Here is a 14803-nt window from a genome sequence, read left to right on the forward strand (position 1 = left end):
GAATTTCCACTGCGTCATTTTATTGTAAAGAAAAAAGCACGTAAAGTGGGTTTCACCTTAATGTCTGTCACTAACGAACTTGACAAAGAAGAAGAGATGAAGATCTCGTGATGGATAAACATAAAGAGAAATGAGGAAAGAAGATAGAGAATAAATCAGCACAAGTATAAGGTAAATTCATTTTAAGCTTCTTTGCGCCTCTCTCCACTTCAAGAGAAATATTTGGCTTTACTCCACTACAAAGCTTAAGATATTGGTTTTATACACTTCAATAAACAGTATATAATGCATTAATACAGTATATTATGGCTCAAATGATCGGCACCTTAACAATCTGCAATCTTAAAGTGCTTTGTAGACCTTCGAGGTAAGTACCATAACTACTAAACACTTTGGGTACAGTATTGGCTGTTGTACTTGGATAAGTTTTTCCTATGAGATTACTAACATTTAAAATGTGGTTTAGATGTTTTTTTTCCAAAGTGATGAGTAGTAGTTTTTCATTCAAATTATTAAAAAGCTTTCAGTAACTGAAAGACACACTCCTACTCTTGTGTCCCGGTCACTTAGCCTACATAGTCAAAGCCTTGACTAATGCCAGAGGGCTTTCCTCTTTGAATATCAGTGTGACCTACAGCCACTGAGGAGGCCCAGCTGCAGTCATTTCTCAGCCCAAGCTTAAATCCAGTTATGCAATCCTTTTCTTTTCCAGACCACACACATTCACATGCACTCCCACAAGGTGTAACTGCCCACCTAAGGGCCAGTCTCACAAACCACAGGAGTAACCCAGCATTTTGAAATATTTGCTCGTTACTCTGATTTAGCCTTTTTCCCCTGCCCAGAATCAAGTCTGACTCTTGAAGGATGTTATGGAACAAGCAAGAATATAGGCATAAAGCGAGAGAGAGAGAGTGAGAGTTGGGCAGAGCAACGTGTGTTGCCAATGACCTCAGAAAAGCTGAGTATTAATAGCCACGGGGACAGCAGCCATCCCAGTGCTATTTCTGGTTATGGCATCACACTGTGTGTGAGAGATGAATGTGAAACTGTAAAAGTGTGTGGCTTAACAATGTGTCTGCATGCGGCGATCATAAAAGCGTATTGCAAGATGTCTCATGAGTTTAAAACTACACTGTCAGCAAAATGTAGCGTAAATAACTCATTCTTGTCTTTTTGGCTAACCGCAATTGTCTGCTGCAGTTGTTACAGCACACAGCACACCAGTAATGGCCATTGCTGGGCAACACAGGAAAGACAACTTCATAGACACTTGATTCTTGAGATTTTAAGCCTGTGGAGGCCAAATTACTGGCTATTTCTTAGTACTCCGCAATGTTAGCGTCATTTGTTATTGTAATTCACTGATGCCACACTTTTAGCTTTAGTTTCTCTGTTTACTCTTTGATATTCACATGCAGAATTCGCTGACATTTAGAGAAATGTATCTCCTTTATTATCTGTAAAACATTTTGTCTTCCACTGACTGTAACTCTGCTGCTTTGTAGGCATTAATTAGCCCAGTTTAGCTGCGTAGAGTAGCTAATGGTTGCTGGTGTCAGGGGAATGTTGCAATTGGTATCATTTTTAACATGATGAAATGCAAAAAGTCCATTAATATTTCAAGAATGGCTTTTTAAATTCTTTCTTAGTGGACTGATTGTCTTTATACTGTCTTTATACTCACCTGCAGTCACTTTATGTACACCTGTTCCACAGGTTGTGAACAAAATGATCTAATAAACCCATCACGTGACAGAAGCTCAGTGTGTTTAGGCATATAGGCATGATCAAGTGGAGCTCAAGCTGAACATCAGAATGAGGAAACAAGGTGATTTAAATGACTTTGAATGTGGCATGATTGTTGGTGCCAGCTAATCTGAACATTTAAGAAAATGTTTTCCCCACATAAATGTCTCTAAGGTTTGCAAAGCATGGTCTGTAAAACAGGAAATATCCAGCCAGCGGCAGTTCTCTGAATGAATGTCAGAGGTCAAAGGAGAGTGGCCAGACTGAGGCTGCATCTGAGGCTTCACACAGTGTCAGCAAAATTGGACAAAAGAAATTTGGAAAAACATTTAGATCATGGGATGGATCAGAATCTGGTCTAAACATCATGAAAGCATGGATCCATCTGTCATGGTCAAACACTGGGTTGTTTGGTGTTTATCAGTCTCATCAGTCACTGTTTAAACGTAGCTGTTTCTGCTCCCAGCCTCCACCAGATTATCAGCCTCCTCATCAGGTTGTTTTGCAACACCTTTGTTAACTTACCCTCTCAGTGTGTTAGTGCTCTTTCGCCACATTTCCATTTCCTCCTGGCTACATATGTATGCATAATTTTCTCAGGGATTAATAAAAGTCTGATTCTGGCTAAATAAGTGGTTTTCTCATCTGCAGAACAAAACTGTTTCCTTTCTGCTGGTCAACTTCTACTGTAAAGCTGTTTTGGAGCTCTCACCTCATTTCACCATATGCCTGCTCTCTTCTATCAATGTCCACCTCTCCTGGAAAAGAACCAATGGGCCGACTCCCCAGGGTCCCCTCAGCGGTACCCCTCAGTTACAGATTCCCTCTGAGTGGTCAATAATCTTTTGGGTCCCCTTATAACTATTGGTCTGACCAGCCCTTGATACCATCCTGCCTCACATCAATGGTTCAGGGTGCTTTTGATAACTTAGTGGTGTGGGGGATAGTTCCTTGGCACACTTTGGCATCCTTAGTACCAACTGAGTACAATTTAAACACCACACCCTTCCTGACTATTGTTGCTGACAATGCCATGCCCCTTTATGACCATGGTGTACCCATCTTCTGATGACTGCTTCCAGCTGGACAATGCTCCATGTCACAAAACTCAAGTCATCTCAAACTGATTTGTATAGCATGACAAAGAGTTCACTGTGCTCAGAGTCCCTCCACTGTCACCAGATCTAAACCCAATAAAGTACTGTTAGGATGTGGGATGTGGTGGCACAAATCTGCAGCATCTGCATGATGATGTCATGGCACTATGTACCAAAATCTCTCAGGAATGTGTCTTTAAAGCAGTTGTGATTGAGCGGGCACTGAGTGTACTTTGTTTACCATAAAGAACCAACATAATTTGGCAAAAATCTGTCAAACCGTCTTCTGTAATTCAAACTCTTATATACAGAAGTTCTGTGGGTGTTGTTTATGCTGTCAGAAGAAACAGGAAAGACTAGGGTGAGATACACAGACTAAACTCGATATGCTAAATTAACAGTGGTATCACGAGGAAGGGTGTTGTTATCAGTACGTTAAACACAGCAAGTTATAGTTATAGTTTTTTCAAGTACTTATATGAAGTCTTGATTAAGTACAGGGTACATAAAATATGCATCTCAGTTTGATCCTTAAGCCTCCAAAGGCATCTGTGGTTACATTTTAACCAATCAAAAGCCTTTATCAGAGACCTGATGGAGCACATTCATATGTGGCATTGACAGGCACACATCAAACACGTGTACACATGGAGGGAGTTAGGCTCTCACTCTTTTTCTCTGTCTTTCTCTCTCTGCCACAAACACACACACTCAGGGGACTGGAACCCCATAATTACCGAGCAGCAGAGCCCACTAACCACTGGCTGGCCCCGGACTGATCATGTGATGGTGCGATCACTGGGGCCCAGCACGGAGAAACATTTTCCCAGGGTCCGTTTTACAGTTTCCCTCCTGGTCATTGAGGTTGTGAAGGGGTTATTAAGCTGATCCATAGACTGCACTTAAGAGAAATATCATTCCAGAGCTGTGCAGTAATACAGAATGTGGCATGTGTCTCTTCATGGCTTCTCCAGGAGCACAAGTTTATTTTTGTTTTATTTCCCCTGTCCACACAGATCTTTGATTGTACAGCACTTGTCTGGACACAAAATTGCTGTGTTGGCTGATGAAATTATAATCTTGTTCTTTATGTCTGTTTTCTCTTTTTTTATCCTGAAGAGGAAGACAAAAAAGGAGAACTGCCAGCTGCTCCCCACAGTAATGAGAGTAGATGAAACAAGTTTTATGTATTGAGCATTATTAACTGATTTGGACTTCTGATGGTGATTATGCTGCTGTTTAAACTAATTACCCAGTATATTCCCAAGCAGGTAACTTTTGTTATCAGAATATTTTTTGCATCATCAATACCTGACATTTTCTAGTTGATGAATTTTACTAGAATGCCAGCCAAAGGGGTCTTACTGTATATGAAGTGGCTCAGGGACTGACAGAAAGGTTTAAGAAATCTGTTTTAATTCAAGGTGATACAGCAATGGTCAGAAATATTAATTTTAATGAATCATTACAGAGAGAGATGTGACAGCCAGGAAGAGCAGTGTTGGCAGAGCAGAGCTTTGCTGTTGCTGCCCATTGTTGAGGTAGTACTCAGCAACCTTCTTGTTGGGGTTTGTGCCGGTGAACCAGAGCTGCATGCATTTCCCAGAGGTTTTGGTGTATGTGGTATAGATGTAAGAGTTGGACCAGATTTCTTCACACATGGATTTGGGTGTGGGAAAAACATCAGTCCACTTACTGCACTTGCTACCTTCAGGACATTTGTTGATACCTGTGACAGAATTGAATGCATTTGATAAATTTTAATAGTGTTGTTTCTGCATAGATGTAAATGTAAAAGCAACAACAACAAAAAATCTCTGTGTGAAAATGTTTTTGCAAAACTGGGAATATGCTTGCTGTGGTTTATAAGAGAAATGCAAGAACAAACATGCATGTCTGCTTTGTGTTTTCCAAGTGTGGGCCCCACCTGAGCTCCAGTCCCATCCCTTGTGCCAGTTAGTTTTGCAGGTGAAATCATTCTTGCAGTCTTCCCACCAGGTTTCACAGTCCTCCTTACATAAAGGCACATCTAAGATGCGCTCCTTACGCCAGCTCTGATCCACCTACACAAATGCACACCATTGGCTGATTAGTATAATCAGTAATGAATTAAATAAGCCCCTTTCCCTCATAGTTCTAACTACTGCGTGTGTATATATATATATATATATATATATATATATATATATATATATATATATATATTCTGTTTCATCAGTTTGAACAACAGACCATTTCTGTCCTTTCAACTTCCTGTGCTGCCATCTAGTGACAAAAATATAGACAAACATTAGACACTCAAATGCACACGTGGATGAGAATACTCACTGGTTGTATCCAGGGTCCCAAGTGTGGTGAGCACTCATAAAAACAAGTGTCCTGGATGAAATGTTTTTTGCACTCCTTGCTCATAATACCACAGTGATTCCAGTTGAAGTTGTAGAGATAGGAGGCATCGTCATGGGCTTCTGCAGAGGTGTTGGCTGTGCAGCATGCATTATCTCGCCATGGAGAGCACTGGAAAAAGGAAACCAGAATCACTTTATGGATTTAGAACTAAAAAAATGTTTTTTCCACCAAGCTCCTTGGGGTTTAAATCAAGACAAGAAGGGAAACGTTAGCGACAGTGCTATGTTTGCAATTATCACCTGCTGGTACAGTTGTCCCTCAGGGCCAGGCTCTGTTTTGTGATGTTTTGCATCCATACACATGTTCAGTTTGTCCAGAGACATGGCTCCACCAGAGAGGGCAAGCAGCAAGGCCAGGACGGACCACATGACTGTAGGGGAGGGAAGCATCAACAGCAGGTTGTGGGAAAAATCTTAATACTGCTTATTAAGAGGCCAATAATGGGAAGAAGGAAATAGTATGGGATAGCGGCCAACTCCCTGTGACCTCTAACCCGAGTCTGACGAACAGTATTTTACTAACCTTGGTTAATTTTCTACCATCAGCAGGCAGGTGTCTGGATTGTTTGGTCATAGGTACTAATTTAATATTTTAACAGTATTTACAGTATTTAACAGCCCTGGTGTAGATCTCTTTCAGTAACAGACCTAGTGACAAAGTTTAGAGTTTATGGTAATCCGGACAGTCCTTGTTTTTGCTTTTTTTGTAAGAAGACAACCTGAATTCTCTAAAGCTATAGAACTCCAAACTGGACAAAAAATTTACAAGGAAGAAAAGCTAAGCAAAGCTGATTGATATGGTAGTGATGACTTAATAAGGGCTGGGTATCGATTTCGATTCCGATTCAGCCTATCAGTACATATCCATATTTTTATATCTATGTATAAAAACAAAGCTGAAACTTGTGAGACTTTACCAGAGGTGTAAGCATCACAGGAGATGCCTCTGTGTAAGTGGAGATAAAACTTAGAAAAACATGAAGGAGATTTTCTTGGCCTGGCTTTTTATAGCAGATAACCTTTAAAAATATTCTGCAGTAGGCAAAAGAGAAGAAAACCATGAATCAGCAGATGAACATTACCTGATGCTGAACAAAGCAAAGCAAAGTTACAGAGGTTTTATTAGAGAGCGTTTTGCAATTCGGCATAATTTTAAGAAGTTTAAATTTCTTTATTGAACAGCAGAAATGAGGCTTTCTTGTCGGAGGTCATTTTTGAAAAAAAACCCCAAAAACCAAAACAAACAAACAGCGGCTGACAGCACTGAACACAACGGTAGACTGGTGCATAATAAGCAAGCGAATAATGCAGAAAACAGAGATATTTCATGGTAAACTGGTCTCTTGAGTACACTGAGAAAGAGAAAAGGCTGTGCAGGAAGTTTGATTTTATCGTGGTGGAAGCAAAACAGCAAAAGTAAGAGGGAATTCATGACGATGTTTATCAAACGTGAAGCATAGTTTTGATCTTCTTTTGCAGCTGGTTCAGTGAATTGTGGCCAGAGAGTAATGAAACCTCCAGCTTCATAATCTTTCAGATGTCGGTTTTCAGCACCGACGACACACACGTGGACATGATCCACGCTTTGTGTTCACTTCTTTTTGTGGAATCCGTTTACCTGCACTTTGTGAACTTTTTATCCAGAAAGGTTCTATATAAATAAAATTTTACTTACTTTCTTTTACTTACTCTGTCCCACGTGTGATTTTTCTCTCTGCTAATCTGACTTTTGGGTTCTTTTAAATACTAAATATAAGACATGAGAAAGCTTTACTCACAATACCGCAACAAATAAAGTGTGGCTCCTGAATGCAGCATAAAAATGCAAAAGGACACAATGTAAGCTATAAAGTGAACTCTGTCAGAGAGCAAATGTGTCTCTACACCTTTTTGCGTTTAAAAGCCAAACATTAAAAAAACATGAAAGATAAACTCGTCAACGATTTTGTAAAGCCCTAATCATCATATATAGATAAAGTAATCCATATGCATGTAAATAGAAGTAGCTGTGTATTATCGTATAGTTTAGAAAGAAAAAGTAGATGCAGCTGTGGTGAAAATTCATTTAGAGACAAAGTAATAATGAACAAATTCCCTTTACCTTTGGATTTGGTGATGACTCCTTCTTGAAGGGATGATCCTACAAAGCTGTATCTGCAGATGCCCTTTAACACACTTCTCAAGACCAAACAAGAATTTCCAAACACAGATTTGTGCCCGACTGCGTGTTTGTGTGTGTGCACGCGTCTGACTGTGTGGGTAGAGTGTGAGCGAATGAATGTGAAAACTTGCTGTGCTTTTGACTAATTAGTTTTCAAAGTCCAAAGTCCATATGAAGAGTGTGTGTGTGTGTGTGTGTGTGTGTGTGTGTGTGTGTGTGTGTGTGTGTGTGTGTGTGTGTGTGTGTGTTTTTAAGATGAAAGATGTAATGGATAGACGTGACAAATTCAAAGACACCCCCACCTCCAATGATACGGGTATCCAGGTCTGGGTCCCCTGGTCCCTTCAGAGTGGTGGGTCACTTTAAATGACTATAATTACCATGTTCTCAGTTATCTCCATTATCCTATGATGAAATACTTATGACCTGATTGGACTAGTATTCTTCAGGTGATTATGCCTGCATCTGCAAGGTACAAGAGGTCACTAAACTACTCTCATAATTATTAAAATGAAGTCAGTTATATTTTATGGCTTTCACAGTCACATGCACTCAGTCAACATTTATGGGAGATTTTGGACCACCATGTAAGACATTCCTCTCCACTGCCATCATAAACACCAAGGGCGGGACTATCTCATAGAAGAGCGATATTGCATCTGGTCAGATAACTGTAGAACCAGTGCCAGGCTATCTATAAGCTATTTTAACACTCTTGATGTCGGATTTTTCTTTAATTTGTTACCAGTCAGCAGTTCCTGTGAGCATGTGATTTTCCAGTTTTATAACATCTGGCCATGAAGAATATCAGTCTTATCTCAAGGTTTAACCTGCTCACCACCACCCTCTCTTACAGACACACAGACGCACACACACGCACACACACACGCACGCACACACACACACACACACACACACACACACACACACACACACACACACACACACACGCACGCACGCGCACGCACACACACACACGCACACACACACACACACACACACAAGCTGTTGTGACAGGGCAGCGTGACCTGGGATGACAATAAGAAGATCAAAAAGATGGTAAGTAAGTACTTTTAGTGCTCTCACCATGACAAAGAAAAAAGAAACTTTACAAACACCCTCAAGAGAGTAATTTCTTTGCATGTGCATGAATGTGCTTATACTAGAGGTTAATGCTCTGAACCTACTGATAAGAATGTTCAACTTCAGCAGCATTTACAGAAACCAGCCGTGAACTACGACAAAAAATTCTGTTATCTCAGCAGCTTCCTATAGTTTGAAAGAGTGTTTGTGTTATGGGTTGCTTAAAGCTGATATACACTAATCACATAATACACAATACTACTGCTACTACTACTACTAATAATAATATATGGCAGACGCTACTCTTCCAGACAGATACAGTACTGTGCAAAAGTCTTTACTGACCTCTCATTTTACTCACTACTTTTTTTCAGTCACTTTGTTACCAGCGACATGCCACAAAAATGCATTATTTATTCCCATTTATTCAGTCGAATCTATTTGACTGGGACAAAGTAATATTTTTGCACAAGGAAGATAATTCATCTTTGAGCTATTAGCTGAAAACGTGGCATATCTCAGCTTGGTGTGCAAAAAATCTGAGACAGTACTTGAGAGATGGTTCAGTTGATCCATCTACTGTTCATCAAAGCTTCATCAGAAATGGTCTTAGTGGAAGGGTGGCTGTCGAGAAACCATTCTTAAAGAAAAGCAACAGGGAGAAAAGACAAATTACACAAGCACCGGACTGAAAACCAGTGGAAACAGGTCTGATGGAGTGATGAATTCAAATTTGAAATTTTTAGTTTAAATCATCATTTGTACACAAGAGGTCAGGAGAGGTAAAACAGTGAGTGTCTGAAACTATCTGTAAAACATGGTGGAGGCTATGCAAAAGGGAGCCAACATGCTGAGAGGAGCTTTGAATGTCTTTCAAGAAGCCTGGCGAACTATTCCTGAAGTCTACTTAAAGAAAGGACAAGAACAGTTGACTAAAAAAGTTCAGGCTGAATCAGTCTGCTAGAGAAGGTGCTCGGTGCTCCTCCCACTAAGTGGTACAGAGGGTGGTACGCCATGATGGATTACAGCTTGTTCAGTGACCTTCTCTCCACCGCAGCTTCAAATGTGTCCAGTTTGCAGGCATTCAAAGAGCAAACCTTTCTAATCTGTTCTTTTCTAATCTAGTTTGCTGGTGTCACCAACAGTTACTATTGGAGGGCACTGGGTGTGACCAGTTCCTGAGTGACTGAAAGTCTCCATCATTTTACTGTATAGGCTGAGGGATCTCTTTATCCTCTTTTTATTTGTAGCTTCTGTGTTGGTCTTCCAGTTTAACCTGTTGTTGATGATGATGACATCCCAGTTCTCCTTCAGCTTGTCAACACCATGTCATAAAATTAAATAAAATAAAGACAAATAACATGTTTTATTGCATATACGGATCATTAAAATAAAAAAATGCTAAATGGCCTGTATTTGTATAGCGCTTTTCTAGTCCCTAAGGACCCCAAAGCGCTTTACACAACCTGTCATCCACCCATTCACACACATTAATATCGCTGTAACACATTTTAGTTAAAGCTCATTAGTGTTTCTACTTTATTTAGAACCTCTCGTGCCACAGACGTGGCTCATGCTCCGAAAAGGGAACCTTTATGGAGAGCCGCTGGAGAAAAGAGGACTCTTTATGGGTGAACACCAGCAGTTTCCGGTCAAATTTGTTTTGAATTTTTGTCGAGCCACTGACAGGGACTCAGACTGTGGATTTCGGGTAAGGTTAAGCACGAAGTTATTTTATTGTTTGATTATATCACATCATTTTCAATCCACAATATCAGGGGAGTGTTAGATTTTAGAGTCTGTGAGTCTTAAACTGGAGGACTTTTAAATCGACCGTTAATGACGTATTAGCTGTTCCTCTGTCGTTTGTTGTCTTAACGCAAACTCCGGCTTCAGTTTTCTTTCTGTTTTATGGGATTCATTTCTGTTGTGTGACAGAAATGTCCACGCTGTTTCCGTCGTTGCTGCCCCGGATAACGGAGTCTCTGTGGTTTAATCTGGACCGGCCGTGTGTGGATGAGACCGAGCTGCACCAGCAAGAGCAGCAGCACCAGACCTGGGTAAAGGCTCCCCAGAGCAATTATAGACTTGTATTTTCCATCTTTATGCTATTTTGTTGCTTCCATTTCACTTACGATGAGTTTATATAGTTTGCGCGTGTTAGTTTATAATTTATTAGTTTGAGTATTTGCGAAAGGCTAAAAGTCATATAGAAGTCATGTAGTCTGCTATAATTACTGGTGGCTCTATTATTTTTCCTTTATCATAATCAAAATAATAACTAAACTTATAAATACATCTTAATCCCAGGAGGAAATCGTTCTAACTTGAACTATAAATATGAAAAACAGAAAGTGTAAACACTATATATAAAAAAAAAAGAGTAAAACTAGGGCACTCAAAGTGCAATGTTTAGTCAAAATTAAATATTACAAAGTTAAAACAATACTATACACAGTACGGTGTGAAAGATTGTTCAGTACTTAGCATAACTTGGACAGTATTGTCCTTTCTGAAACCTCAGATCAGTCAAGCTTCACAGCTGCAACATCTCTGGCCATGCATGATCAGTCTATTGATCGTATTATGAGACTTCATACACTTTAATATGTGCAAACTGTCTCTACCGTAGCTGCAGAGCATTGCTGAGAAAGACAACAACCTGATGCCCATTGGAAAACCAATTTTTGAGGTAACGGAAAAAGATTTTTAAACACAAAATAGACACAGTGTGAAACAGACTGGTTACATACTTTGTTCCCCTCCATTCATGCTGTCTGCATTTACTGGGTGCAGGCAGGCTACGAAGAGGAGGAAGAAGAAGATGACGAAGATGAAGAAGACAGCGAGGAAGACTCAGAAGATGAAGAGGACATGCAGGACATGGATGAGATGAACGACTACAACGAGTCACCTGATGATGGCGAGATCAATGAGGTGCTTTTCTTTATGATTTGAATAATTTTTTTTCCAGGCGACAGTATCACAAACCCAACGGTCATGAGGTGTTTTAATGTTAAGACTTGGTAAAAATACATGTATCTAAATTTAATTCAGTTTCTTACCAAAACTGCCTCTAATCTAGCTTGGTTTCTTTCTGTCAGGTGGATATGGAAGGACCAGACCAAGACCAAGACCAGTGGATGATTTAAGACAATACTGGTTTTCATCAGGCTGGCCCTGGGTTTCCACTCCATGCTTTATATTGTTAAGCACTTTGTGCAGCATCGGCTGTTTGAAATGTGCTATATAAATAAATTTGACCTTGACCTTGACCTTGACCTTAAAATACGACTGCTGCTCTTCAGTCTCTGACATGTTTTTATGTGTGAAATTAGGGAAAGAATAATGCTGAAGAATCACCATAAGATACTTTGAGAAATCAGTGCATTTTTCTAACTTCAATTTAATTACAATTGACAGTGTGTGACGGTGGAAAATACTTTAAACCAATCAAAGTGGCTCCAATTTTGTGGTGCTCTTAAGTATGTGTTGTTTTTGTATCAAGTCAGGAAAACCTTCACGCAGTGGTAGCGTCAGGCCCACTGATCCGTTATGTAAACCTTGAACTTTTGCTATCTACAGTTATGCAGAGCAGCTTCTGCAACCAGCAAACTAAGCATGACCATAACGTCAAGTCAGCAAAATAACTTATTGACCTATGCAAGAGTCATCCAGTTGCTTCACCATATAGTCCTGTTCTGTTTCCCAGCAGTGTTTTGTATGTTACAGAAATACCTTCAGCAGAGCATTCATAAAACCCCAGGACATGTATTCTGATCAGACACTTTTTATATTTTGAACTATGTCGGAAGCAAAAGCTGCTAACAAATATTTAAATATGAGACACAGAGTTCTGTCATGGTTATGTTGTAGAATATTTAACCATGGCATTCCCTACTTCTGCTGAAGTTGTAAATTATTTTAACTGAACCATGTTTCTGTTTTTGTGTATTTGAATTTATTAATAAAATCTAACAAAATGTGACGCGTCACTTGTAGTTCAATAAAAAATTTGAGAATTTTGGTGGTGGGATGGCCAAGGTTTATATAATTAGACTTTAACTGCAGGAAAGATTTTAAGAATTAATGCTTGCAGTTCAACTGAAGGAAGACAGGTGATTAATATTAACATGTACTTTAATAAAAATTTAATTTTAATTTGCATTTAGATTACATTTTGTGAGTCTCTCAAATTTGGGAGTAAGAAAAAAGAAGCCTTAAAAAAAGTTGTTTATTTGAGTCTTTTAAACAAAAGAAAAGACATGAGATGCTGAGAAGTCACAACAAAGTCCCAGTAGAATAAAAGGTGATTGGAGCATATGAGATACCTAAACTGGGGATTGTTTATATTTCTCTATATAGAAAGTGTCAGCCTTTTGTTTTAAGATTTAATTTAGCTTTTTTTTGTTTTGTTTTTGTGGGTAAATGTTGCAGTAAATTATCTCTTGTGAAATCGGTGGGGCACTAGGTCAAACGGGATCTGCAGTAAACCTTGAAGCTCCTTCTTTACCCAGTATGCACTAGTGAGTTATTTTGCAAGGTATTTCTTCACAGGTTGAGCTGTATTGTTACACAGACTAGAAATTGAAACGATACCCCTTTAAATGAAGTAAGAATTTGGACATTTCTGTTTCTGAAGTGTGTGTTTGAGTAACAATATGAAATCCTGCCATGATGTCATGATCTACTTGATTCCCTGGTACACCAGCTCAGCCATCCCATCCCTGATGCCCTTGCTATACTCTAGCGTGGCCCGGTGGATCTTCCATTCATACAGGCCACTCTTGCGAATATATCTAAGGAACTTTGGAGCACCAGGAAACAGCACGTTGTCTGCCAGGATAATAGATCCTTTTCCCAGTAGACCAGAGCCCTCGAGCATCTGTAACACACAGAGACAGCGAGTGAGGCAGCTGGGTGGGTAACAGTAGGAAAGCGCAAACCTTTAAGTCAAAAATATAATATATACAAATATCCTGTCTAGTAATTTATTCTCATTACTTGCAGGTCAGGGAGGTAACATTTCTTCCAGTGGTCCATGAAGACAAAATCCAGTCTTTCTAAATTGTAGTCAGAGCGCAGCTGAGGGATCACTTCATCAGATGGATTGACAATCAGCTCCACCTGAGGAAAGCACAGCATGATTATCAAAAGTATGAAACTCTCATTGTTTAGTAAATTTAGAGTAATAAAGCCCCAAATGTATCTGGTCTGTCAGACGGCCTGCAGCACATGAAGTGTACTGAACAAACAACATTTTTTAAATTGTTTAGATGCTTCTCTAACTCACCGTGTCATCATCAAACCCTGCGAGGCGGATGACTTTCTCAGCGATAGCGGCATTTCTCTGGTCCATCTCGATGCTGTAGAGCCTGGCGCCCAGAGGCAGAGAACGGGCAATCCGCACAGTGCTGTATCCACAGTGGGCACCCAGCTCCAGCACTGTCAGAGGGCTGTGCTCCATCAGCAGCCGGTCCAGGATCTTTCCTAAAAATCAAGGAAACCATACACGCAAATACACACCTAAAGGTGCTTTTTACTTTTTTAAAAAAAACAAACAAAGATTACGTTTGCTGTGTTCAAACTCTCTACCTTTTTTAGGTCCAATGTTGCTGATGAACTCCACCTTGCTGCACCAGACATCAAAGGTGTCCAGGATACTGTCAGGGTCTCCGGGGGTGGCATGAGTGAGGACGTACTGAAAGGCACGCTCCTCTCGGCTCAGACCAGTAACGCAGTCCTTCCATATCCTGATGAGGACTGCCCGATAGAACAGCACAAAGAAGTAACGGTACCTGATAATCAGCGTCAGCAGGAGTGGAAGGAAGGCCAGAGCAATAGCAGGAGACACCATCCTAGCATCTACAGACAGAAACACACATGCACAGGTCGGTTATTTGTCAGATATATTTTAACAAAGTGAGCTCTGTATTATTTATTACAAGAAGTATAAGTAAACACTGACTACAAGGGTTTTTGAAAGATGTTTTGATAGAATGGCTCTGGAAAACCTAAAAGAGGAGACCTTTGGGAACAAATAGTCTACACACAAACACACACATTTACAGCATGTCATTAAATTATGTCTGCTCTCTCCCATAGTTTGTGTCTTGTCTCTGTGTGCTCCTCTTTTCTCTCTCTTCTTTAACCTCACCCGCCACTCGGTCGCGGCTCATGGCTGCGCCTGCTTGAGCCAAATTCTGCTGGAAGTTTCTATCTTTGGCCTGGTGTTTGCCATTAAATTGGTGTTTTTGTGAACTGGCAAATCTTCTAATACCTGAAGTATACTTGTTGCTCTCTTT

At 40.0% G+C, this 14803-nt stretch overlaps 3 protein-coding genes across 3 annotated transcripts; 1 reads left to right on the forward strand and 2 right to left on the reverse strand.

Moving 5' to 3' along the window:
• Nucleotides 1-4217: 4217 nt before the first annotated feature.
• folr (folate receptor) lies at nt 4218-5654 on the reverse strand. The gene is made up of 4 exons (XM_084951334.1): nt 5495-5654; nt 5175-5363; nt 4774-4909; nt 4218-4575 (listed from the first exon to the last, which is right to left on the reverse strand). Exons 1-4 carry the CDS (start codon nt 5642-5644, stop codon nt 4301-4303), a joined length of 750 nt encoding a protein of 249 aa, XP_084807460.1. The 5' UTR covers nt 5645-5654; the 3' UTR covers nt 4218-4300.
• A 4448-nt stretch (nt 5655-10102) lies between these two features.
• anapc15 (anaphase promoting complex subunit 15) lies at nt 10103-11777 on the forward strand. The gene is made up of 5 exons (XM_084950461.1): nt 10103-10209; nt 10437-10558; nt 11131-11190; nt 11295-11435; nt 11603-11777. The coding sequence occupies exons 2-5, from the start codon at nt 10439-10441 to the stop codon at nt 11648-11650; spliced, it is 369 nt and encodes a 122-aa protein (XP_084806587.1). The 5' UTR covers nt 10103-10209; nt 10437-10438; the 3' UTR covers nt 11651-11777.
• Nucleotides 11778-12642: 865 nt separating this feature from the next.
• Nucleotides 12643-14440, reverse strand: tomt (transmembrane O-methyltransferase). The gene is made up of 4 exons (XM_084950462.1): nt 14094-14440; nt 13792-13988; nt 13503-13625; nt 12643-13383 (listed from the first exon to the last, which is right to left on the reverse strand). Exons 1-4 carry the CDS (start codon nt 14353-14355, stop codon nt 13186-13188), a joined length of 780 nt encoding a protein of 259 aa, XP_084806588.1. The 5' UTR covers nt 14356-14440; the 3' UTR covers nt 12643-13185.
• Nucleotides 14441-14803: the final 363 nt, after the last annotated feature.

Source organism: Perissodus microlepis, chromosome 14 (assembly GCF_051167445.1).
Source record: "Perissodus microlepis isolate ML-2025 ecotype Zambia chromosome 14, ASM5116744v1, whole genome shotgun sequence".
NCBI lineage: Eukaryota > Metazoa > Chordata > Actinopteri > Cichliformes > Cichlidae > Perissodus > Perissodus microlepis.

Bases quoted from the DNA above. Each gene is read 5' to 3' on its own strand.
- folr (XM_084951334.1), bottom strand. From the start codon at position 5,644: ATGCTTCCCTCCCCTACAGTCATGTGGTCCGTCCTGGCCTTGCTGCTT. The intron at 5,364-5,494 runs GTGATAATTGCA...TCCTTTTTCCAG, and splicing joins AGGGACAACTGTACCAGCAG to TGCTCTCCATGGCGAGATAA. The intron at 4,910-5,174 runs GTGAGTATTCTC...GCATTTGTGTAG, and splicing joins TGGGACCCTGGATACAACCA to GTGGATCAGAGCTGGCGTAA.
- anapc15 (XM_084950461.1), top strand. From the start codon at position 10,439: ATGTCCACGCTGTTTCCGTCGTTGCTGCCCCGGATAACGGAGTCTCTG. The intron at 10,559-11,130 runs GTAAAGGCTCCC...TCTCTACCGTAG, and splicing joins AGCAGCAGCACCAGACCTGG to CTGCAGAGCATTGCTGAGAA. The intron at 11,436-11,602 runs GTGCTTTTCTTT...TCTTTCTGTCAG, and splicing joins ATGATGGCGAGATCAATGAG to GTGGATATGGAAGGACCAGA.
- tomt (XM_084950462.1), bottom strand. From the start codon at position 14,355: ATGGTGTCTCCTGCTATTGCTCTGGCCTTCCTTCCACTCCTGCTGACG. The intron at 13,989-14,093 runs GTAGAGAGTTTG...CTTGATTTTTAG, and splicing joins CAACATTGGACCTAAAAAAG to GAAAGATCCTGGACCGGCTG. The intron at 13,626-13,791 runs GTGAGTTAGAGA...TGCTTTCCTCAG, and splicing joins CAGGGTTTGATGATGACACG to GTGGAGCTGATTGTCAATCC.